Source organism: Acanthopagrus latus, chromosome 4 (genome assembly GCF_904848185.1).
Source record: "Acanthopagrus latus isolate v.2019 chromosome 4, fAcaLat1.1, whole genome shotgun sequence".
Lineage (NCBI taxonomy): Eukaryota > Metazoa > Chordata > Actinopteri > Spariformes > Sparidae > Acanthopagrus > Acanthopagrus latus.
The window spans coordinates 1152768-1178070 of NC_051042.1; the positions used below are offsets into that span (position 1 = coordinate 1152768).

Genomic DNA, 25303 nt, shown 5'->3' on the forward strand with positions numbered 1-25303 from the left:
AAGATGTGGCATGTTTATCAGTGTCTCTTTCTGCACACAGCAGCATGCAGGCACATAAACACAGATGCACATGCAAACACAAACACACATTGTCTATGTGTCCCACTGAGTAGCCAGATAAGAAAACATGACATTATCTTTTCAGTGTGTCTGTGTACCTGTACACACACACACACACACACACACACACACACACACGCATGCATCTGTGTGTGCACTCATGTGTCCACACATTGAGTGCGCAGTCAAAATGCTAATGTCATATCTGTCTTGATGACCTTTTCTTCTTTGTTGGTGCCCAGTGTTTTTATAAATACAGCGCTGATATCCTGGGATGTGTAATTACTGCAGAGCAGCAACACACTGCCTCTTTATTAGTTTTCTAACAATGGCCTTCCTCGTCACCACTGAGTGCTCGCTGTGTGTGTGAAGCCCTTCTGTTGACCTGTTTACACAGCTGAATCCTACAGTCCTCAAAGTACATGCTGGTGTTCACTCGCTCCTGATAAAGATAAAGGATGCTGCGTCTACTTACGTGCCAGTTTAGCTCAACAATAGTCAAAATATTCAGAACATCATAACTTACCTAGAAAGCTTCTTAGAAATGATCTCTGGGGATTCGTAAATGGATCATATCCAGTCCAACACGCAGATGAAAATAGGATGGAGGGATTTAGCTGAGCAGACTGCGCTGTAATACTTTGACAAATACCACATCAGATCAAGGTAGAATTCAGATCAGGTGCAGGATCTGCGCACACAATATGTGTGCTAACATTTACAATGCAAAAATAGGAGCAGGATTCTTGCCTTCATTGCATCACTGGCGTGGAGGGAAAATGCATGTCAAAAAGGTCTCTGTGCATATGTAATGGGATCCTACTCTGCAGCAGCTCAGCGTTTGTCGATAAGGATCACACTCCCCAGGTTCGACTCCGGGGATTAGGGCAGAGGCCGTTTGATCTAGGTGGTTTTGCATAAAAATCACAAGTCTCCTGAATCCCCTAGCAAAGGAGCTGAGTTGGCTAATTGGGAGGTGCTGCTGCGTGCTGGGATGGACACACTGTAGCTCCATGTAGTGTCCTCAAGATGCCTTTGACAACGCCACAATTACAGTAAAGTCAGAGTGCTGTGTTAATGATGCAGAGGAGAAGAATAGAGTATTTGTTTGAGTCTTACAGCACTTTTCGATGTAGCAAACACACACACACACACACACACACACACTCACACACACACACACACACACACATGCACTTAGTAATGTGCACATGTGAACGCAGTTACCAACTCATCCTAATCACAGCAAACAATCAGACAGGAAACGTATCCATCATCAAATATGAGCCGTGGTCAGCCTCAACTGGTGAATGTTTAAACGTGAAAACACTCCGGAGCTGCGTTCAGGTCCCCCGCGTCCACATCGGATCCTGGGCAGCCAACGCAGCAAAAGCAAAGAGGGGTGTGCCAGTTATGGAGCATAATTGCTACTAATGACCATTAGGAGTTTCGTTCTCATCCTCCAGGGGCCTTAGAAAAGGCCTTTCGTCTTATCAGTTGATTAGAAGCAAATAGACGGGGCCGGATCCTGCATATTAAGTAAACAGGGGGGCTAAAATGGTGTTACTCTATCAGGGGAAAGCCTAATGGAGTGGCGCGTAGCTCATCCTCTGCTAATGCCTGAGCTCCAACAAATGGACAACTGCTCACAAACCCCCGCTCCACTTGTCAAATAATGGTAGCATTTTTTCTCCTGCCACCAAAAAAAAAAAAAAAAAAAAAACTGAACAAGAACAAAAACAAAAATTAGCTTTGGACTTGGACACAGTTTACTATCCTGCTCCTCACAGCAAAACGCTGCAGACCTTTGTGCTGCTCTGTAGTAAAGGCACTTATGCTCATCCAGCAGCAGTGCTGGTATCCAACTGTCAGCGATGGCAGCAAAGTTGTTTTTTCCTCTCCGTGGATTCATTTGCATTATGCAAATGAACAATTGATATGGATCTTCTCCCCTCCGATGAACATTTTGCACAGCAATTTGCCAAGCAAGTAATTACTTATTGATAGAATGATATTACACAGGAAATTGTTGTATAAAATGGCAAACTCATCTGAATGAAATGGTTGCAAAAAAAAAAAAAGAAGAAGAAGAAGAAGAAGAAGAATAACAATAATAACATTAGAAATCATCAGTTAAATGGACGTGAGTTATGGAGGCCTGCAGTCCTCGCGGCTGTTCTCGCTGCGCGCTCTCCACCGCCACCTGTGGTTGCACTCTGGGCTTGTGGCTTTGCATTTTAATTAATTCCAAACATTATTAAGGATACAAATTCACTCCAGTACACTTCGCAATGTAGTTGAGCTGCAGGGATATCAGCAACTGTGATGGAATATTTATGCTGTGTTAATGTAACCTGCGTGTCACGACCAGTGATGAAGCTCTTTTTCCCCCCATGTCCCAACACAGTGAAACTCAGGCACTGTTAAATATTTTGCAAATAAAAGAATCTCTCAGACAGTGTTGGAATTTTAAAGTTGATGATATTATTAAAGCAGCAGCTATGACGGTTGTTATCCGTGTATTTAGATGGACATTGTGTTTTAAGTAACGCCTGTGATCCAACACAAGGATCCCTTTGTTGAATTATAAATCAAAGACTGGATTCAATAAATACATCTGATGTATTTTATATTTTTTGGGCCCAACTTCGGCACAGTACTATTTTAACTTTAAGGCAACATCAAAGCAGCCAAAAAGATGCAGCGCTTCGACACCGCGACCTCTGCTGACCTTGAGAAGAAAAGAAAAGAAGTAGGAAAAAAAAAAAACACCTGCTGTAACCGAGTCAATAAAGCAATTAACATCAGTCCAGCAGCGTCAGTGGTCAGCCTCTTGGATTTCCTTATGTAATTCAAACAGTTACATTTCCTTTTGTCTCTTTCCTCCTTAATTGCAGAGAGAGATCATTTCCCCACGCGTTGATCCTGTTGTGTTTGCTCCAGCACCATTTCGGCTCTAATATCGAGCATTCCCGAGAGATTGGCACCTGGAGGAAAAACAGAAAGGGGGAAAGAAAAAAAGGGCCAGAGTGCAGCTGCATTTTCTTCCTCTGTAATCGAATCCCTCAAAAGGGGTCCATTTTTCTTCATCTCCCCAGGTCCACAGGACCTTTAAACAGAGTAAGGCACCAAAAGAAGGCACCGTAGAACACAATTATAATTCCAATAAAGTCTTGTAAAGAAAATGTAAACAGATAGCCAGGCTGCAAAGCTGCCCCAATTTTCCCAGAAGACTGGTAATAAAGTAGAAAAGATGTAATACTGGAAGAGGCTTTTTACCCCCTGTCCTTTTCTCACTCCAGAAATTGAAAAGTGTGGCTCTCCGCAACGACGCTGGAGGAAGAAGGGATGCTCTGAGATTTATGAGATTCAACGGAGAGACAGTGGAGGGGTAGATTTTACCCGAGGCGTTAATGCGGGTTTGCAAATGAACTCTAATGCGCACGTATTGATAAGAATAAATGGTGCTCTGCAGTGCTGCTACAGCCCCTCTTTCCAGTACAGTAACTGTGCATGTTTGGTCACAGGCTTAATTTCAGAACCCTCCAGACTCTGACAGGGGACGCAAACAAGCCAGCATCCCCTCCAGAAATCTGAACAAGAACGAATTGGTGGGAAATTTTGATTTGGAAGGGAGTACTGCTGTTCATACGGGCGAATCTTGAATCCTCTGGGCGAGACATTTTTATCCCTTCCCGTAGTTTTCTCCTCTCTTGAATATTCTGTTTGTTGTGCGCTGTCTTGGGGGTAGCATTTGTTTTATGCTCGATTTTAGTTTTTATTTTTTCCCTCCAATCATTGGAAGGCAGGGGACACAGCAATAGGCTGCTTATGATAATTTCCTGGCAGTGGTTGCAACTGTCCTAGCAATAATTACTGGTAGTGGGAGCTGCCTGGGCACTCAGCACAAGGGCGTGTGTGCATACAGGACGTAATGTCTGGCTGTTGCTCATTCACAGTCACCGCTTTTCAAATCATCTACCGCTTTTGCCTCAGAAATCATTGTAACAGTTGTGAGGTCATCAGTGCAGTTGTTAAAACGAGCAGGAAGTTTGGGAGGTGTTGGTGCATTTTATGCTATTTTATGAAGACTGCCCCATTATCATCTATCTTAAAAAATATACATCCAACGGTGACGACCAAAGTCTGCTGTTGTCTGGAGCCATACGGGCTGTGTGGTACGATCAGTGTGACTGCGGCGACTTACTCACTTATCCTCGCAGAAGAGGCTCCGGAGCCGGTTACTGGGACGATTGTGACTGTTTCCCACTGAGTGTAAATCATGGAGAGAAAGAGAGAGGCGTGCATGAACATGTGTGTGCCCTCCTTGTTGTCTATGTGAGCGTGTGTATGTGTGTGTGTGTGTGTGTGTGTGTGTGTGTGTGTGTGTGTGTATGAGAATCTCTGTCCGGGCCAAGAAACAGTAAGGCCCGGCAGGCCGGGAAGGCGAAGAGGAGGAGGTGGAGGAGGAGGAGGAGGGAGGTGTGACAGTTTAGTGTGAGAAGGGGAAATGGTATGGTGCTGCTGAAGCTAGTCATCCGTCTGCGGTGACACCCAGCGTGCATGGAAGATGTCCCCGGGACTCGGCAAGGCAGAGAGGAAGTGTGGTCGTGCAGAGGAGTGGGCGGCAGAGTGGAAGTGTCATCCCCTCTGTAAGTGTCACTCTGTCTCTGGTTCGCTGTCTGTCTGTCGCACTTGGACGCTGTATCTTTGCTTCGCACATGCTGTCGCTCTCCAAATGTTCCACCGCACAAGTGCACAAACATTTTTTTAACCTGCTGAACCCTGGCCTGCTTTCTGCACTCCTATTGTACAGGCCTGTGGCAGAGTCGCTGCTAGACAAGGTCACTTGTAACACCAGTTGTCGAGAGTAACAGCAAAAGAATAACTAGAAAGAAGAGAAAGAAGAAATAAGGGGAAAGTTACACATACTGTTAATGGGTAGAACATTCTGCTTCTTACAAAATCTCCTCCAAAAATCAGACCATTGCTAAATATTGACAGATCCACACAGTCACTGTGTCTTCTAAGGATTCACACACACATTCACAGGTACAGAGACTGTGTTTCCTCCACAGATTTTGGGCACACAACAAACATTTTGACAGAACAGAGTGCGTCTGTGGCAGAGCTGTTACAGCCACACGGAGAGGACATTCTGAGCCCCACGACTGTCAACATATAGAATCATAAATCATAGCAGTCATAATTCATGTATTCCTTATGGCCATTTAAGATGTATCTGTTTTATTCTATTGTTACAGCCTCGGTTCCCATCATGCTTTTCATGGCGTACACAGTAACTTCAGCGAGTGGGCTCACCTGAGCGATGGCACGTAGCTGCGTCAGCTGAGGGAACCTGTTTTCTTTACTTTTGAAGAAGAAGAAACAAATCTAATTATATAATGAGAGCAGGAACAGATGTTGTAAGGTTGCATCTTCTAACCCTAACCCTTCACCTCAGTAACAGCAGCTTACTGTAGGGTCGACATATTTCTTCTTTTTTCAGAATTATGTTTATCTAAAGTACTGTCAGTTTACTTAGTGAATCAAATTATATTCTACTGAGAACCATTCTTTTCAGAGTGCTGCAATATATCAGAATATATTATATATTCATGATGCATTAATGTTTATCATTTTAATATTGCAGTGGGCTCATTTTAAGATATTTACAGGTAACACCATAATAACCCTTGTTAATAAAATGTTGATTTATTGTTAACAAATCTCAGCTATTCACCTGAACATTATTTAGATAGCATTATAGAGTTGCAACTGTTGTTTTTTCAACTTTTAATTAACTATGACTTTTAATAATGCTGGTTAGCACTAGAAGCAACATGTATTGACAGAGTATTTTCTGTTGAGAACTTTCTTTTTAAATTGTCAGTCACCCTGTTTTCATTTTTTCTAGTCTGTAATTTTACTTGTACTTAAGTTTGCATTACGCCATGTTATCTACTCGGCTATGTTGATATCATAATTGAGTACTGAGTACAATTTGAATTAATATCTAAACCTTGCGACTGCATCTTTGTTGCCAATGAGGTTGTCTGATCACAAGTAGTACATGGACTAAACACAGACTCTGCAGCGGGCCGGTTTAGAGACGGAGTCATTTAGAGAGAAGACGTGGAGAGACAGAATCAGCTCTGACTGAACGGCTGCTGGTGATAATGCAACAAATGAACTAAAAGTCTGAGAAGAAAACTTTGTACTTCTGCTTACGTATGTACCACATACCATTAGTTTGACTTGTATTTGAGCAATATTTTACTCATGTAATTTTACTTGTAGATTACAGATTTTCTATCCACCACTGAACATTATACATACACACACACACACACACACACACACACGCACACACGCACACACACACATTAATGTGTCAGTATGATTTTTTTCCCTGTTACTAACAGTAAATTGTGTTTTATACTTTGAGTTTGTAAAACGCAAAAAAACAAAAAAAACAACAATACTTGAATGTTAAATATAGTGGAGTAGAAGAATAACATGGTGTGAATTGGAAATACTCAAGCCAAGTAAATGTATTCAGTTAATCTCCCTTCCTGCCTCATGAGCGCTGTCGTTAATTGTGTTACCTTCAGTTTCGAGTCTCTCGCCGTGAGTGACCCAGTTGGGAGAGGGCGAAAGACAAAGAGACGCAGGGAGACGGAGGGGGGAGCCAGAGTTGCTGGGATTTTAATGGCTCCTGCCTGCCAACTGTGGTCACGAGCCTCCGGTGCACAGACAAGACCTAATCAAAAGCCCCACACCGTGTGAGTGACAGCATCAAAGTGCATCTGCATACTGCGGGGAATTCTCACAACTTTCTGATTTCTGCACAATTAAAGAGGGTGCAGGAATGCAAACGCACGCTGTGATGATTTCTTCTTCCTCTTTTTATTTTTTCCCCTCTCCCCCATTTTCCTCTTTCCTCCCGTAAACAACATGAGTGCTTATCCCGTTTGCCTGTTATGTTTGTGTACATTATTTCCCAACCCTCAGGAGGCCCGAGGGAGGAGAGGGAGAATTAAAGAGGGAGAGAAAGAGCTGAGGAGTGAAAATGTAGAAAAGACATGAAGAGAAACACTGCTGAGAGGGAGAAGAGAGGAGCAGACAGAGCGGGGAGGGGGAGCTGTATTTTCACACCATTACTGTTCGCAGAGTGTTTTAGCACCCTCAGTAAATACGCCACGTCAAAAAAAAAAAGTGATGTGCTGCTGCATGAAAACATCTTTCTGGAATACGACAGTGTGACCCACAGCAACAGCGTCTGACCAACAAACTATAAACACAACTTGAATGATTTTCACTGCTTAAAGACATTACAGAAGCCCGTGTTTGCTCGATGGAAAGTTTCCCTCTGTTTCTGGCTGCTGTTTCATATTTTGCCATTAATATTTCACACTCAGACTCATCAAAAACATTTCTCTTTTTTTTGGGAGGGGTAGCCAGCAAAAAACTCCAGCAGGAGGAAATTTATTTGTCAGGTTTATATTTTCTATCTCAGTTTCCCTCCCTCGCATTTTAGCGGATTGGCTACTCAAGTGCTGCCTCCCATCAAGGGAACTGCAAAACTCTGCACGAGCCAGAATGATGGAAATTACTTTTCTGGCTTCCCTGCGTAGCGCCGTATAAGGCCAGGAGTGTATTTCAAATGTAATTGAGTTTGGTGCATTCACAAAGGCAAAACGCCGTGTTTGTGACCAAAACGATACGCATTATTCCACTTTTGGATATGCAGACAAACCCTTTAGCGCAGCTATTCTCACTGCCTTCCAAAATTCGCCTGGAACCGGTTGCCAACGTCGTGCGATTGGTTGCTGTTTTATGCCTTTAAACCTTCCAGTTTACCCTCCGCTCCTCCCAAAGTGATTCCCAGACTCGTCCATTTGGCTTTGATGTTATTAAATGAAAAGTCCTCAGGTTGCCGTGAGTACTCTGGCACTTGCTCACAGCATCACGCTTGACAGCAGCGTTTGGGAAAACACCAAATTCAATTTCTATTACTGCCAGCCTAATGATGATGACGACCTCGCAGAGCACGGGCAAAGTTAAACTTTTATTCGTCACAGGCTCTTAGAGATGATTCCTGATCCTGTGACGTCCTTTGTTTTTTAATCCACCCGTGCCGACCGAGCAGGTCAGTAGGTTTGGCCACCCCTTTTCTGTGTATGTAAGCATTTTTGCCAGCATCTGGAGCGACTAAATGGATATTGGAAGCTGCTGCCGGAGCCGAAAGAATGTTGGACAATGGTTGAGATTGATGAGTGTTTGGGCGCTTTCCCTGTGACCCCATCGCATCTGGCAGGAACAAAGTCAGGCAGGTGTGACAGCCAGCATCCATCTACTAGTCAGCCATAATAGGGAGGGGGCATTTGTACAGGGACGCACACGCACAAACACACACAGACGCTGACACACAACACACACTAAAGCCTGCTTTTTTCACACATTTTAGCAAAGGATGCACACACATAACCATCACACACACGAGCCGGTAAGCGAGGCAAGTATGCACACACTCATCCAGACACACGCACACACACACACACACACACACACACAGAAATTAATAAAAAAAATAAAAAATAAATAAATAAGCCTTCCTGGCAAGCTTCCTGTGTGTCTTTCCAGGAAGGAGTCGTTTTGTGATGCTGACTTCCTTCAAATGTGTGCAAGCTCTCGTGTCTTATTACGGGAGACAAATGGCATGTCGTGTCAGTGATGTGTCCCGACTCATTAGCTCTGGTCATGAACCATCATTACATGTTTCACTTAACTGTGTCCATCTCTGTGAAACATGTGAAACACTCAGACAAAATACAATCATAGATAAATCTTTCTGTAAATAGTGTTTTCTGTACATGATCAGAAGACAACATTTATCTTAAACCACCTTGTCTTTAAGGGTTGGTTCACCAAAAGTACAAGACAAAGTAGATTTGGATTGTGATGTGTCTGTGAAAACAAATCTGATTTCATTTTTGTTTTTTACAGCAGTGAAACAAGACATTGAAACAGAGCGTACAGAGGCGGTTGTGCTGTGACTCTGGGTAACTCACAGAACTCACGGACTGACTGGCTGTGTGTTCTGTGGGTTATCCACATAAACAGGGGCACTGTTTTTTTTGTTTTTTTTTTTTTGTTGTAAATTAACAAAAAATGAAATCAAATGTAATTTTGCAACTAATGGGACACTGTCTCTGGAGAGACATGCAGCATAATTACAAGTGAGCTAGAAAATCTTCCGATCATCTTTCATATTTTTTCATATATTAATTTAGGCGTGCTCAATATGGCCAGATATTATTTTGACAGTTATTTTGATTGCAATATGATTCACAACTAAGACGATAATTTTTGCATCAGTTCTCATTTTCACTGATAAAAATATTAAAATAAGAATGATGTGACATTTTACTTGACAAGATGTGCGGTCCAGGATGTCTCTGCAGCACGACACTGCTTCCTTATAAAGCTGTTCTGTTACATATTTGACCTTTATACAAAAATTGTGCCTTCTTGGTATTTGAATATTGCACCCTAATATGATTTAAACTATATTTTGATTAACTGTCGTGTTGCTTTATCAATTGAAATGTGTCGATACAGTTGAAAATACCACCTTTATTCATTGTTTCCAATGTCAGACCACAGTGGTGTACAAAGTCAATGACTGGCTGCCACAAGATATTCACAGATCCAAAGTTTAAGGGATGCTACAGGCAACAGTGTTAATTTTGCATCATCTTACACCACAACTGCTCTCATACACGATGATGTGATGACTCAAAATCATATCTAATCAACAATGACCTGTCTGTGAAACATGTTTAAATATTTTTGTTGTTTGGTTGGTTGAAGTGGGACAGAAGAGATCCTCTCTGGGAAAAAACAAACAAACAAAAACAAAAAGCTTCTGTTGCAGTAAACAACGTAAAGTAGGACCAGGATCAACAGACAGCCTGATAAGTATTATATGTTCTCTACAATGGATGGATCCCATACATTTTTTCATTGAATCTACAAACCCCTGAGGAGGAAGTGTTTTAGTTTTTTTTACCATGACCGAATATTAATGAAAAACAAATAACTTGCTTGTGTGTGTGTGTGTGTGTGTGTGTGTGTGTATGCGGATAAAACATAATCCATAATTCAAGCCTTCATAAGTACTATGTAGTGCAACGCCAGTACATGTTACACATGCAAACACATGTGCAGGCTGACAGGCACAAATGGCCGTGTTCCTCGGTGAGACTCAGACGTGTACTGTGTAGGGAGGATAGTGACATTTAAGGAGCAGGCCTGAATGCAGTCATGCAGGTTCTCTTTGCAGTAAAAGCATCTCTCAGCTGGGCGGTCTGTGCCACCATTGTTAGAGTCCCTTACTGCGTCAGGCCCCAGGGTACTAACCACCACCACCCCCCCACTCACCCTCCCGCGCCACCATCTCCACCGTCACCGTCACAGCTCCCCTCCCTTCGCTGGCATGGAAAATCCCCCATGAGCCTCTTCTCTGATGTAAATCACAGGTAGGGGAAATGTGAGCCTGGCCGATGCACCGGCACTGTGCCGTGAAATCTCTGTTGACATTACCGACAGGCGATTCCAGAAAAAGACACAGAGCGAGAGCAGGAAGGGAGGAAGAGAGTGATAAAGAGGGAATGGGAGCAAAAGAGAGGGAGATGTGAGGAGATGAACATTTCAGGGAGTCACTTTTGACTTTTGTACTTTTTGACTCACTGTCTCGTCTTTGTCTGCGGGACGACGGACTGAACTCAGTGGGCTGCACACTTTCATCCCCAGTCTCTCATTGAGATTTGACATGTTTAATGATTTTTCTCCTCCTCTCTTTCATGGGGCTTATACAAAGAAACTACCTGTTTTCACTGGGCTTAAAAAAGAGAAGTTTTAATTCAGCTGCTGGATCTTACAGCTCTAATACCCTCTAGGCTTAACCTGTTTTCTTACTTTTCTTTAGGTAACCTTTTAACAGACAAAGATTGATTTTTTCCCAGCTCTGGTAGCTTTGTTATATGATAGTAAAGAAGGGGAAAGATGAAGATAACTTGGAAATGAAGTGAAGGTAACAAGGGAATCAGGGAAATGGGTTATGAGAGGCAATTTCCATGCCCACTCCCTCTTTCCAAGCACTGAAGGGAAGAGTAAATGACTTTTACTTTAGTGCATGGAAATATTTAGTTTTACCTCATCTCAAGTGTGGCACTCCAGGAAGGCTTTGGTATCATTATTCTGCAACAAAAAAAATGAAAAGTTTGCCCTGTTTAGCTAAAGGATATGATTATGTAAGCGAGAGAGGCCTTGGTTATTTGTCTAACGTGGCGGAGGAAGGCTGGGGGTTTTTGTCTCTGAGTGACGTGGTAACGCACTCGCTGTTTGCCCATGTGGGGTGAATGACCAGATAAAGTGTCATCACTGTCCACTGCATAAAACAACAGAGGTGACTGTCTCTTCTCTCTTGTCCATTTCATATCTGCTTCTTGCTTCTTTGTTCTCCCTCCCTCACCAGGTCCGTGCTCTAGACAGAGTGTGAAACATGTATAGTGGCATCATGACATACAGAAGAAGTGCTTGTGCTTGTAGCTGCCGTCCACTCCAAGGTGATCTGACATCTTAAAGCGATGCTCTGCGCAATTGCACATTCACTCAGACAAGCATGTTGATGTTGCTGCCTAGCCAAAAGACCCCTCCTGTCCCCCCTTACCAGTCTGAAGCCGGCTGCCAAGTGCTTCCGCGAAGAGGACGGCTTAATTGTTTCTGCCACAGCCATGCCTCTTCTTCATTTTTCTCTCTTTCCTTCCTAATCCCAGGGACGGGAAAATGGAGCTGTTATTTGCATGTCTAATGATACTCGATATCACAGGCCTCTCAAAGGAGAAGGCACAGATGATTATTAATATAGCCAATGAAGCCCTCATTTATACTTCCTTTTGTTCTCATGTCTGAGCAAATACTGCTTTCCAATACCTGCCATTAAAAAGCTGTATCCCCATAGAGACATTTTTTGGCTTTGAAAGTGGAACAATTACAGCAGATAGATGCACAGCCTTTGTGTTTTTCTCTTTGTGGGCTGGCATAGGACACTAATGTGAAAAAAGTAGTAAGTCAAAATAATGTAGCTCACATATTGATCATACTGGAGGTTAGATCAGTTCTCCCATTCTATCCATGTTTTGCACGTACAGGTCATTTTTTCGGCAGCGATTATTCTTTTTCCAAACTTGCTCATTAATCTGACTGTTTTCCTTATGATAACAATTATTAAGTATTGTTAACAAGTGATAAAGTTGTGCTACTGAATGCAGTGTTGTCCAAAGAGAAGGCTGATAGTAGAACTTGACATAAGACAAACAAAAGTGCTGAGCAAAATCTGTCAGAGCCTCTTATTGAGGTCCCCATTCAGAAACCTTACCGTATACCTCCAGGATTTTTCTACACCAGTAATGCATGCCTCTCCAGCAGAGGCAGTTGGCATCGAAACTGGCTAATTTGAAAGGCCTCTCAGGTTGAGAACAATGACTTTGACAGCTCGAACAGGCACTGTGGAGTACATCTGCATTTTTCCACAGGAGTAAGCCCAAAGAATGGCTATGGCACTGCACGTCTTCCAATTATGGAAATTTTTTGCATGCCTATATATATATATACTAAATATGAAACACCTTTTGAAACATGCTGATTGAAATGCAAAGAAAATCTGAATTATTACTCTTCTTCCCTTAAGGTTTCCTCACTAATGTTTAATACAACAAGTAACACGTTAATTTTCGTTGTTGTTATTTACATGTTAATTTATCCCATATTCAAAGTATGTTATACAGTCCAGTCAGTTATGTGTAGTCAGCTGTGGTCAGGTTTCTAAGGGGGAAGTATATTTATTCAAGTTGTACTTAAACACAGTCATACATTCATGTTTTACCCCTCTAAGATAAGAAGGACATATTCTACTTTTACTCTACTCTATTTGGAGTAAAAAAGTAGGCTACATACATTTTACATACAGAGCCATCGGTCAGTGGTCAACATATAAAATATATATATAATATGATTCCTATAATTCATACCAGTTTAGCAGCATGGGAAGTGAAATCCTGTGTAATGTTTTAAATTTTGTAGGTGTAGTACAACACTGAAGCGGACAACCAGGAAGGAAGTCGTGTAGCAAGTAAATGTATTGCGGCTTCACAGGGAGTATGCAGGTATGAGTAGAGTAGAGAATCTGCTGGGGAAGAGGAGGGATGTGGGATGATCCCTTTCAAACAGACCAACACATCATGGAGCCAGCCTGCGTGATTCCACCTGCAGATGAAGGTCACGAGAGGAAAACTGAACATTATGTCCTGGTTGTTATTGAGAGGCTGGAAGCCAGTAACAGTCCGCCAAATGCTTCTCCAGGAGGAATGGGTGAGGGCATCATGGGTAACCTTCTAACAATGGAGGACATGATCTAAGTGGTAGAAAGTCGTGGGCGGCCATGAACAGAGCTGGCAGAGCTGGCGAGGGAGTTATGAGAATACCTCACCCAAGGGAAAAAAGAAGACCAGGAGGTTGGGTGATGGGCTTCGATGCGGTGGAGCACGATCTCTGGTCTTGGTTAGCTTTCTCGGTCTGTCCATTTGATTAAGGGTGGTAACCAGAGGTGAGACTGGAGGATGTGCCCAGCACCTTACAAAAAGCCTGCCACACCTAAGATGTGAATTGGGGTCCACAATCTGAGATGATGTCTGAAGGAAGGCAGAGGGACGAAGCAGTCCACTATGGTGAGAACTGCGGTGTCTCCATCAGAAAGCAGGAGACTCATAACAAAATCCACTGCAGTATGAGACCAGGGACAACGTGGACTAGGACAGGGTTTGAATAGGCCAGCAGGAGGCTGATGAGACGCCTTACTACGGCACACACAGAACAGGACGCTAGAAATTCACTCAAATCCTTGGATAGGCTAGGCCACCAGAAATGCTGGGTGAAGAAGCTAAAGCATCCGCTGGACTCCAGGTTATTTTGGACAAATGGCCCCACAGTGGCACCTGAGACCAGACCCCATCCGGCACAAACAGGTGGTTTGGTGAGCCTGTGCCAGGGTCAGGGTGAGCTCGTCGAGCCTCCTGAGCGATGGTCTTGATCTCCTAAATTGGAGCTCAGATGATCCGGGGATTAGGCACAATGTGCTCGGGGTAACTGGGAGTAACTCAGGGGAGTAGAGACAAGAGAGAGCGTCTGGTATATAGGAGCCCGGTCTGAATGAGAAAGTGTATTTAAAGTGAATCAGGAGGACCAGCGAGCCTGGCGGGAGTACCAAATGGTATCAAAATGGTCAATCCATAGAAAAATTTTAAAAGACCATATTCATAAACTACGCCTTTAAATCAGCCATTAGGATTTGCTGTAAGATTGTGATGTCATAACTTTACAGTCGCCCCCCTAGCAGTGTTCCCAGCATGGCCCTGGATGCAAACACACCAGTGGGGCTGATCAGGTACACAGTGGGAAATGCCCACTAATCAGAGCAGTTTTTCACGAGGAGGACCTTACAGAGACAGGAGCTAAAACAGAGCATTCAGACAGAGGGGCTGCAGCAATGTGAATAATGAATAATGGTTTATTTTTTCAAAGCATTTAAACATTTTTAGTGGACACCCAAAATTAAAGTATGAACCTGAAAATATCATAGTATCGGACCTATAGTAGGGCTTTAAACACACACCACCACTCTGGAAACTTAACTGTTGTCCACTGCATATGAACCATTTTAGAAATGTACTTCCAGCATTTATCTAACTATTTAACTATTGATAATGTTGCAAAGGAACACTGGAATGAAATGGACATTTAGGATCACAAAACAAACAAACAAACCAATAAAAAAAACAGTCAGATTCAGTCAAAATGTCAAAATACACTTCCACACATTGTAGTGTACATGTTCATTCAATACTGGCCCGACTCTCCTTTTCTGCTCTACTCTGCTACTCCTCCACCGTGAAACTCACCAATCAGCATGTGTTGTTTGCTACATTTAACAGGATCACAGGATCACATGTTTGACAGATGAGTTTGTGATATCCACATCAACACTCATTTACACTGTGGTTAAACTATGAGCAGAAGAAAAAAAGAAGAGAAAGTCCCTGTGAGAGAGTGAAAGAATGAGGGCGGGAGAAATGGAGGAATGAGGGGAGTGAGGGGTGCAGGGGGGGGTAAAATGTTGAAATATGAATTACAAACCCGAGCTGCACCATCTGGACCGAGAAAACACACATCATAGTGGAGAGCCGGCACATTGAATTAGACTTGCTACGGGATCCATCTGCACCTCGTGAAATCAATCTCATTCCTTGATTTGATTAGGTCAGCCGCACCGAAGAAAGAGAAAACTGTTGTGCTCCTTGATTAAGCTTGTTTTGTTATGCACTCCTCCACACACACCTACCTTCAGCATGCTGCGTATACCGATGAGTTTTGGGCCCACAGGTAGGGTAATGACAGTAGTCGAGGTTAATGCTAAAAAATCTCCCTCTATTTAACACTCAGCATGTGCGCCACAGCCACCGTAGCCGAGCTCATTTACACTCTTTCACGGCTTTGTCTCTTTATTGTTTAGAACATTTCTTTCTTTTTTTTTTTTTCTTTAATTTGTTTTTGCTCAAATCCCAGGTTTTTCTTGCAGGCTTAATTCCATCTGCAGAGATCTTCGGAGGACACGTGGAGCTGAATTAGGAAAATGCTTTGAACCATAACTCCTTTTTTTTTTTTTTTTTTTTTTTTTTTTTTTTGGCTGTTTTTTTTTATCTCATAACAAAGCCACACCCGTTTTCTCCTCAAAGGGAATTTATGGAATATATACCACAGAACAAGTGGACCAAATAGAGTATATTTCTGCTTTTCTTGTTGCTTTTTTTTTTTAATACCACCCCTTAATGTCAAAGATTTGTCATGTTACATATACATTTCATCCAGTGTTTGTGGTAAATTTCTTGTTTGAATATAAATCAACTTAACATTTGTTTTCTGCTTAATAACAACAACAGAATCATGACATTAATAGTGCTGTTTAACAACAAATCATTTTTCAGATTTGCTTTTACATCAGAATTTGCAAACTGAATAAAAATAAATAACACTGCCTCATTGGAAGGCTCTAGTGTAGCTGTAGAAAACTGAACAACAGACTTGAAAAAACTAAAAAAAGAAATCCAAACTTTTGTATTATCAATACAATATCTGACACTTTTTTCTCAGTTCTTACATCCGTTATGCAGCTTTGGCAGTTTAGTCTGAGCCAAATGGTGATATTTGTAACATCATCTTTCCTCAGTGAAACAAAGACGCACATTGCATTTATTACAGAAGGTAGTGGTTGCACTGATTTTGCAGAACTTTTCAGTGGTGGTGGAAGAGTGGTTGTACGTGATGGGCGGCTACTTTGTGCCTGCCAAAGAATGAGGCTAGTGGCAACCTTTGCCTGGATGCTCTTTTATTTCCATGTCTTTGGGGCACCACGATGTTTACAGTCATGGTGGTGGAGCAACCATGCATTAACAAGGCCTAACATCATCGACTGTATGAACCAGTAGAGGTACCACCTCCACAAACTCATGCAGTAATTGTACCTTGCAAGGCCTGTATCAAAGAAGTCTACCCTCGTAACGCAGTATTCCTACACAGTAGATCTGTCGCTGAAGAAGCTTGAGCAACTGTGGTGCTGAAGAAAAAAGATAGTCTGTAAATACTTTGTAGTTTTGGTTTGATGGGAGAGTTTCACACAGCTTGACCTTAACATCACCTCCCATGCCAAGCACGAGTTTTGTTCCAGTGCCACCTTCATAGACTGCACAATCACACAGGATTTCAAATGAAGAACAGCAGTCCCAAACTTTAAATCCCTAAGGACAAGGCTTGCCCTTCACATACTCTCTTATTGGTCTATGTGTCCCTCTGGAGGACACCATTGGCTCATCAATAGAGTTGTGCTATTCTGGTGTGATATCCAGGTATTAATTGTATCATAACATAACTATAAAAATATTACAAATAAAATAACTACATTGAAATGGGACCAATATACGATGGTGACATTTTGTTTGTTTTATTGACAAATACACAAACAATAATTTCATGTATTGTATTAATAACAAAATAATTTGACTTTGATATTTGTTTATATTTGTTTAAATATACTCTGAATTTACACTAATTCAAAATAATTGAAACAGTGAAATTAATTGAGCAGCTTATTAGCATTTTTGTCACATCAGGCTTTCCATGACAATTTTAAGGATAAAAGACCAATGTGACGTGTACACAGCAATATTTTCGCAAATTGTTTAATATTAATTTGTTCAAGAAATTTGTTCAGAACAGGTTTAATGTAATATAGGCCACATTATTAAAGCATTACAATTGTTAAATGGGTTTAAACTTACCTTTAGTAACAAAAAACAAGCTTCTTCAGATGATCTACATTACCACTACACCAGGATGTTTAGTATATGTTGCTTAGGGACTTAATATTAATATAATGGCTTATGGTCAAGCATAAAGCTGTATGAGGAAGTTTTTAGCACCTTGAAAGTGTTTGTTGCAAGTGTCGTCTTTCTGGTGTGTTGGGTTGCATCAGGCACACGCCAATGAACACACTGATTGTCTGCTGCTCTTTTGTGATGACAGCATGTAATGAGCAGGTGGTACAAATAAAAATCTATACTGAAGATTGCTTGCATACAGGTCATTCTTGAAGCAATAGCCGATGTAGCCGCCAGCGCTGGATAAATTACACAGAACTGTTTTTGTTTTGCCATTTCCCCTCCTCTCTGTGTGGTGACACTGTATCCTCCTATGATTAAAATGCATCCTCCCATGCATCCACACTCACAAACAGAAGGCCTTTCATGGGTGGCTAAATCTAATTGTGTACTGTAAGCCTCTTGTACTAAAGCTAGCTGCTTTGACTTTGACTTATTCTCCAGAAGCAATAATGCGCCGGTGGCATTGAAAGCAACACATGTGCCATTGCTCAAAGTGCAGGGATGGACATGGAACACATTAGCCCTGATTGACCTTGGTACAGATTGCACACCAATCCAGGACAAACTGTCTCGTTTTTTCTTTTGTCTCATTAATTCATGATTGTCCAAGTGGGAAATAAAACAGAATAAAAGCAGAAGGAGGAAGCTTGTCGATGCTTTTGGTTCTTTGTCCAATAAAAGAAAAAAAAAGCTGCTTGGAGAAGGTATAAGACCGGGACTCTCTGTACTGGTTGTAATTAATGTACCTTTTCTGAGTGGAGCAGCCTTCAATTACAAACCGTCACCTTTGCTTGTGTGTGGGTCATGACACCATCTCTTTCCCATTGTCTCAATAAAGGCAGTGTCTGCAGTGAGAATAAATGAACAGGAAAACATGCAAGGTACTCTTTCCCCTTTGGCCTCCATGAATACTGCATTTGACCCCCCCCCAAAAGAGCAATATTGATTATTGTTCTGTTGCAACTTAGGCCCCAAAATCCCCATGGATTTCATTACTTTGTGGCCACAAGAGAACAACAAAAGATAGCCTAACCTTTAAAGAGTATTTTTTTTTAATGTGCATAAGTGCCCAACAGAAGTAAAAACAAATGAATCTATAGTCATTAGACCCCTTCTTAACACCTTTATATTTAGCCTCATTTGTGTTATGAAAAATTTAAAGGCCTACAAAATTCCATGCTGCAATAATTCTGACAAGACCTTTCATTTTGATTCTCCCAGCACTGTGGATGTTCACTATATGGTTTTCCTCCAGTAAAATCTGTCGTGGTTCACACCAGAAGGGAACTTATCTGTCCAATTTGATAAACCGCTATGCGCCACTAGACAGACTGGAGGGAAAATGTTCCCAAGAATAGCTAAGTGTATCATATATCATGCATTGTACCATCTGTTCCGTACATTCAAAATGTTATTGCAATATTTAGAATTACAGATTATTCATGTAGGTGTAATTAACAGAGTTGAAATCCAACAAATGGGATTCATTTCGAGACGTGTTTGAGCAGAGTCTGTCTGGAGTAACTATTTAGGCTACAGTTGCCTGAGGCTGTACAGATGGGGAAAAAATGGTAGCTCTAATTTTACCAGTTTTGGCAATGAATTAGCCCCTGTTGATCCCTCATTGCAGTGTGCAGCCCTCTTGAATGAATTCTTTGGATTTGCTCTGTGAGACTGGGTCACATTGACCAGATGAGGAGAATTGGGCCATAATATCTGACTGAACTGAATAGAAGTGGTTAACATCTGGCTGTTACAAAAGGTGCTATGTAAACTAGTCCACACGTTACATGGCCTTGGGGTTCCCATTAAATTTACATAACAACATGCTATCTGCTACATATTTAATATGGTAGTTTGCATCTGTCTGCTGTAGTGTTGTAACCTGGTCTGGTCATGCAGCCTCGGTTAAACATGCTCGCCGTCTTCACCACAAACATGACGTTTTGAGACAACACAGTGATGCATTATGCAGTAACACTTTTACACAGATCTATGTCAGAGTATATCATTCGCTACATAAAGTGACACCAAATGTTTCATATTAATTTAAATAGCCATGATGGCAATTTACCAAGTGCCTACTCATTTACTGTAACTGATTAGAAATTTGAGGTGCCTGTGTAATACTTCACTTGAAAAAGTACTTAACTTGCATATTTTCAATTTATGTCATTAAATTCTTCTACTCCATGACAATTCAGTCGGACAGCTTATTACCCTACTACAATTATCCGATAGCCTGTCACTTTTCAGTTTGCAGTTTTATATTTAAATAACATAACAACCTTCCAAATATAACACCTTGTTAAATATTAAGCTAGTTGTTTCCAACCTTTCTGGCTTGTGAAGCAATGTGTTGGGGCCTCACGTCATATGTTTCAGAGGTGTATTAGTTGTTATAATTTTAACCAAATATGCATTTCCCCTCTTAGTTATTAGATGGTGTGATCTGAATTACTATTTCAGGCTTAAAGAGGTCAAATTATGCAATATTTATCTAGTTAACTTCTCCCATGTGCATATTTTTCCAGTCTTTTTCCAGAGTTGCAAAGCTATTACATCACAGCCGCGTGATTGGTCAGTTGCAATGATGTCCCGGAGCAACATTAATTAATTCAAGTGGTCAAGAGCTGCTGGCCTAAACTATACTGAAGCAATACAGTTGTCAAGAAAATGTACAACTTAATCAGTTATGTGTTTTATATGTGTTGCATCAGTATTACTAATCTAATAATAGCATATATATAAATATGTCAGTCACAGAGACCATTTATCATGTACTTAAATTTTTGATGCAGGATTTTCTCATGACGCGTCTATACTTTGTAAGTGGGGTTGAATGCATGTTGAATGCTGTTATATTGTTGTAGCGATGACTTTACTCATCTAGCATTCCTGTGCTGATAAAAAAAATAAAAATAAATAAATAATATTCAAAATGTATGTGTGTAAATTTGGCAAAAGAAGTAATTTCTGACCTTTTCTGAGGACTAACAGAACGATTGTGGAGAAGTCTGACGTACTGTGTGCAGACTGTTCTAGCAGACAGTAGCTGACAGACTGCATCACAGTGACAGCATCTCCTCCCTCCTGCTCCTTCCTTCAGCCTCCCTCTTCTCCTCCAGTCCTACTGCTTACATAAAGAGGAGGAGCACACTTCCCATCTACCACTTGCCCTGACAAGGAGCAAAATCATTAGTTCCCTCTGTAGGGCTGCACTTAAGTATGCGGAGCCCAGGCCAGAGGCGGGGGTTTGGGGGTGGAAGTTGAATCTGTAGAATCTTCCTCATTAGGGCACAGTGATTGTTCAAGTGATTGCTGTGAAAAGCTCATCTTGAGCAGGGACCGACATATTTCCTCCTCCGCTGACAGGATGAGCAGTCCCATGCAGCCCCTGATTGGAAGTTGTGGTTGGCAAACGGAGGTGTGCACGTGTGTGCGCGTCCATGGGCATGCACAATAGTGTTTCTCCAGACAACCAAGGCACTCTTTATTATTCTGAGATGCAGCTTCAAAATGCATGGATGTCTGTTGTTCCAACAGCGTCGGAGGCAGCAGTCATAATAACTTTCTCAGTCTGCATACACAGGCTGCATTATTTCCTCTTTATGATGGATTCTTTTTACATTGAGACAGTTATACAATCCCACTGCTTACTTTGGCTACAAGAATGAAACAACATATGATGGCGGTAGTATATTTCAGTATTATCCGAGTTATTGAAAGGCTTTCTGTGACTTTACCACCAGGAAAGGAAACTAAAAACACTTTTACCATTGTTACTAGACCAATTCAAAAATAAATATAAGCAGGGAGCTGATCTATGCACAACCTTCACCCCGTGCTGAGAATACCGTATGGGTGACTCCAGGCTGTATTGTAGCACGTCATCATAATATGTTTGAATCCATTATCTGCTTGTTGTCTGAATGTCACACTCCATGTCACTGATTGTTGGTGCTCTTTTAGTTGCCCAGGCAACTCAGTTAATGACAGGGACCTGTGACAGACTCCCCCACCCTCACCCCTTTAAGTAATTGTATCTTCGAAGACCACTGCAGTCCAATGCCAAGGCTGTCTAAGAAAAGCTAAGAAACAGTGGAATCAAGTCCATCTTGGCAGTTGTGTCCAAAGTCATGAATTCTTTCACAAAAGAAAGCACACAGTGAGCCACTCATGTGAGGATGTGTTCATCATACAACTTGGAGTCGCAATGGCCTCGCTTGCATGCAGCTACATTTTTTTTCTTCTTTTTTTCTATGTGCGGTGCTCGACTCACCATTATAATTATGCAGAGCACTGCCTTGACACCACTAGTTTAGAGAGCACTACATAGTCTATGTCTGATACTTATACATTGCCACTTCTGATACTTGCTATGTAAGAACACCTCAGTTCATCTGTAAGAAGTCTTTCAGAAGTTCTAGACTGCAGGACACATTTTTTATTATTTTTTATTTATTGTGTTTTTAATTCACTTTTTTTTCTAACTCAACAAATATTAAAATGATATTATTAATCCAGCAAAAAGCTTCAAACTCAAAAAAACCTAAATCTATTTCATGACAGACGTACTTACAGTACTTATTCATCAAATCAACATTGATGTGCTCCACAGTTCATCTTGACCTGAGACACACCATGTGGCTCACTGTAATGTAAATGACATGTTTTGGCTCTGTTAACCTGCTGTTAGCAGCAGATGTTGGTGAAAACGCTGCTTCACTGATCAAACTAGTAACCATGATATCCCAAGACTCCCTTACAAATCAATTTTAGGAGTTGCTGTGTGAGGAGAAACGTTGCAAAACGACTAGGGCAAATTCAAAATAAGTGATGTCTATTTGTAGATTCGGCATTAAATTATATGGATTGTTTCTGACCTTGTTTAAAGAGTCAGTTGGTCTGTACCAGCCTGTCTGCTCTGTTTCTAAAGGGCCTTCAGTCTGCTTCCTTAAGTGTGTCTAGCCCGCCAACATTTAGCAACTGCTAGAAGTAACTGTCACAAGTGATTGCCCCATTTACACTAAATATATGAAAGAAGATGACGGTTATTCACAGTAAAGACAGTAAAATGTCACATTTTACAAATACAGAAGTCATTAGCTGTGAGTCAGGAGAAACGTTATCAACTTTGTGAAACACAAGTTGAAGGTGCAGTATTTCTTTTGTTTTGCATAAAACATTATGTTCATTGATCCAAGTGATTTACGTGTTAGTCTGCGTAAAGAGCAGCGAAGTTTGATGCCGTTACCGTTAACACCAGGTGGGAACTGACAAACCGACTGACAGAGCTGTCCACCTGTGATCAGATCACTCAGGAGGGATGTTAACACCAGGTCTGAATCCCTCTGACCGTGTCACATGGTTCTCATGAGCCGACTGAGTTTGCACAGTTGCCATGAAGCCGTTGCTAAAGCTTCACCAGACTGACTTAAAAGTGGAGCTTGGCAGATCATTTTTGACCTTGAAAAGAGGTCTGGAAGGAGGAGATTTATATTTCTACATGATTTGTGCATACATTTATACATGGGTGACCTCTCCTGACAGTATTAGTGCCAAGTGAGGAAGCAGAGTGCCAGTGCCAAACACACCGGGATTAAATCATTGGTGCGTTGCTAAAAATATGTAAAGATATATGCCACAACCCAAACCAATATGCAAACTGAAATAGTCAATTTGCCCCCCCTTGAGAGAAACATAGACACATGCAGTCATATAGCTGCAGGCATACGAGTCACACATAGGATTAACAAAAAAAAAAAAAAAATGACAGACCGTCATTAATTTGAGCTCATTTAAAGAGTTTCTCAGTGTGCAGGATGTTGCGAGGCATTTGTGTTAATGAGCTACATCATTCATGTGAAATGATGGCACAATTAGGAAAACAAAAGTGCAAGGTGTGACAATTTAAGTGAATGTGCTTTGTCAGTGTCTGCAAACAACACCTCGGAGACAGTATATGCATAAAAGCCAGCTTATAAAAACATTGCGGGGGGTTTAGAGGTCGGAATTTGCACCGGCAGATTTTTAGCGCGCGATTCTGCACCCTAACCGCGCTCCCAAAGGAATCTCTGTTGAAACACTGTGGCAGGAAATGAAATTAAAGCTGCTGAATACAGATGTTTTGAAGCATGCCTGCTTGTGTGTATGTTTGTGGCTGTGTGTTTTTGAGAGGCACGCACATTAACGAAAATACAAACTGAAAAGAAGAGGGCTGCCAGCCGTGTTGGATTTGTAAATGTTGTACTCGGTGCCTCCACCCCCTCTGAAAGTCATTCACCCTGGGGATCAAGAGGCTTATATGAAAGGTGACTTACAGTAAAAGAAGCGCTCTCTCTGTTTATGTGAATAAAAGCAAAGTTCTCTGTTCCACTCAAGTTGAAGCCCTGCTGCTTCTCCTCCTCCCTGACCTCCTTCTTTCTGCACCACTGTATCTCTCCAATGTACCTTTTTAACTTGAACAGCAGAGGGTTTCACCTGTTCTTATGTGCACAGATGTTTCAACCGGCCTTAAATAGCATTGTCAGACACATTAGTTACACTAAGCCCATGCGGCGAGTGCGAGCCAACCACTCAGCCTGGCATGTAATGCAGCTTCAGTGAACTAATGAAACTGTAATTACAAAAATAATGAGGAACATGCAGTATCGTCCAGTAACTTTGGGGCTAGTTATTTGTGAGCATGACTCACCGTGTGCAGAGTTTCCTCTTTAATTTATTATGGATTCTGATGCTTTTCTGTTCTCGCCGCGTTATGGAATGCACATTTAAACTGCTTCTGCGTTCTGTAAATTTCAGACTGTTGGGAGCAATATCCCCCCGCAACGTGTGTTCGTATGATGTATTTGCGATGTATAACGAGGAACAATGTAGGCTAAGGTCCATTTCCTATGCTACTTATAAAGTTATTTTTCCCAGCGGGCCTCATTTAGCAAAGTGTAGGCCATGTTGAGCCATGTTTAGTATCCCTGCTACACTAGTTGTTGCAAAGCACAGCAGCAAAAACAACACATTACAGTCTTATTGTACACTTAAATGCATTTACATGGTGAGAACTTCAAGAATATGCTGAGCATATCAACTTTGCATTCATTAAAGTCCCCCGTCTCTGTTTACACGATGGGACCAAAGTGAAAACTTGGCTCCACCTTTAACTTTATCTGTTATTTTTCTCCTTCGTTTGTTTGCAGTTACACACAGACTTGGATGTGGGTGGCAAGAACATCAAGTACGTCCTAGCAGGTGAGGGGGCAGGCACCATCTTCGCCATCAACGAACTAACAGGCGACATCCATGCCATGAAGAGGCTGGACCGCGAGGAGAAAGCAGAGTACACACTAACAGCCCAGGTTGTTAATGCTGACACAGACGAGCCCTTGGAGCCTCCATCCGAGTTCATCATCAAAGTCCAGGACATTAATGACAATCCACCGCAGTTCATTGAAGGCCCGTACCGAGCCTCTGTTCCAGAGATGTCTGCTGTTGGTAAGTCACAGACAGACTTCCTTTCAGCCCTCTGCCGCACACAGCAGCCTAATCAGAGTGTGAGATTTCAGAGACGGCTGATCTCTAATGGGATATTGCATGAAAATAATGAGCGAATAAGAACAAGAGGAAATGAGTGTGCCTATTTACATGCTTGCTTGCTGTGAGTATCTTGGCAAATGAAAATACAAGAA

The 25303-nt window shown here is 41.7% G+C and overlaps 1 protein-coding gene across 3 annotated transcripts in view; it reads left to right on the forward strand.

Moving 5' to 3' along the window:
* cdh8 (cadherin 8) overlaps nt 1–25303 on the forward strand; it is a 100440-nt gene that overhangs the window by 13480 nt on the left and 61657 nt on the right. For all 3 annotated transcript variants that reach the window (XM_037096673.1, XM_037096675.1, XM_037096674.1), the window contains exon 3: nt 24815–25109. In XM_037096673.1, the coding sequence (XP_036952568.1) occupies nt 24815–25109 (295 nt within the window). The remainder of the gene's footprint in view (nt 1–24814; nt 25110–25303) is intronic.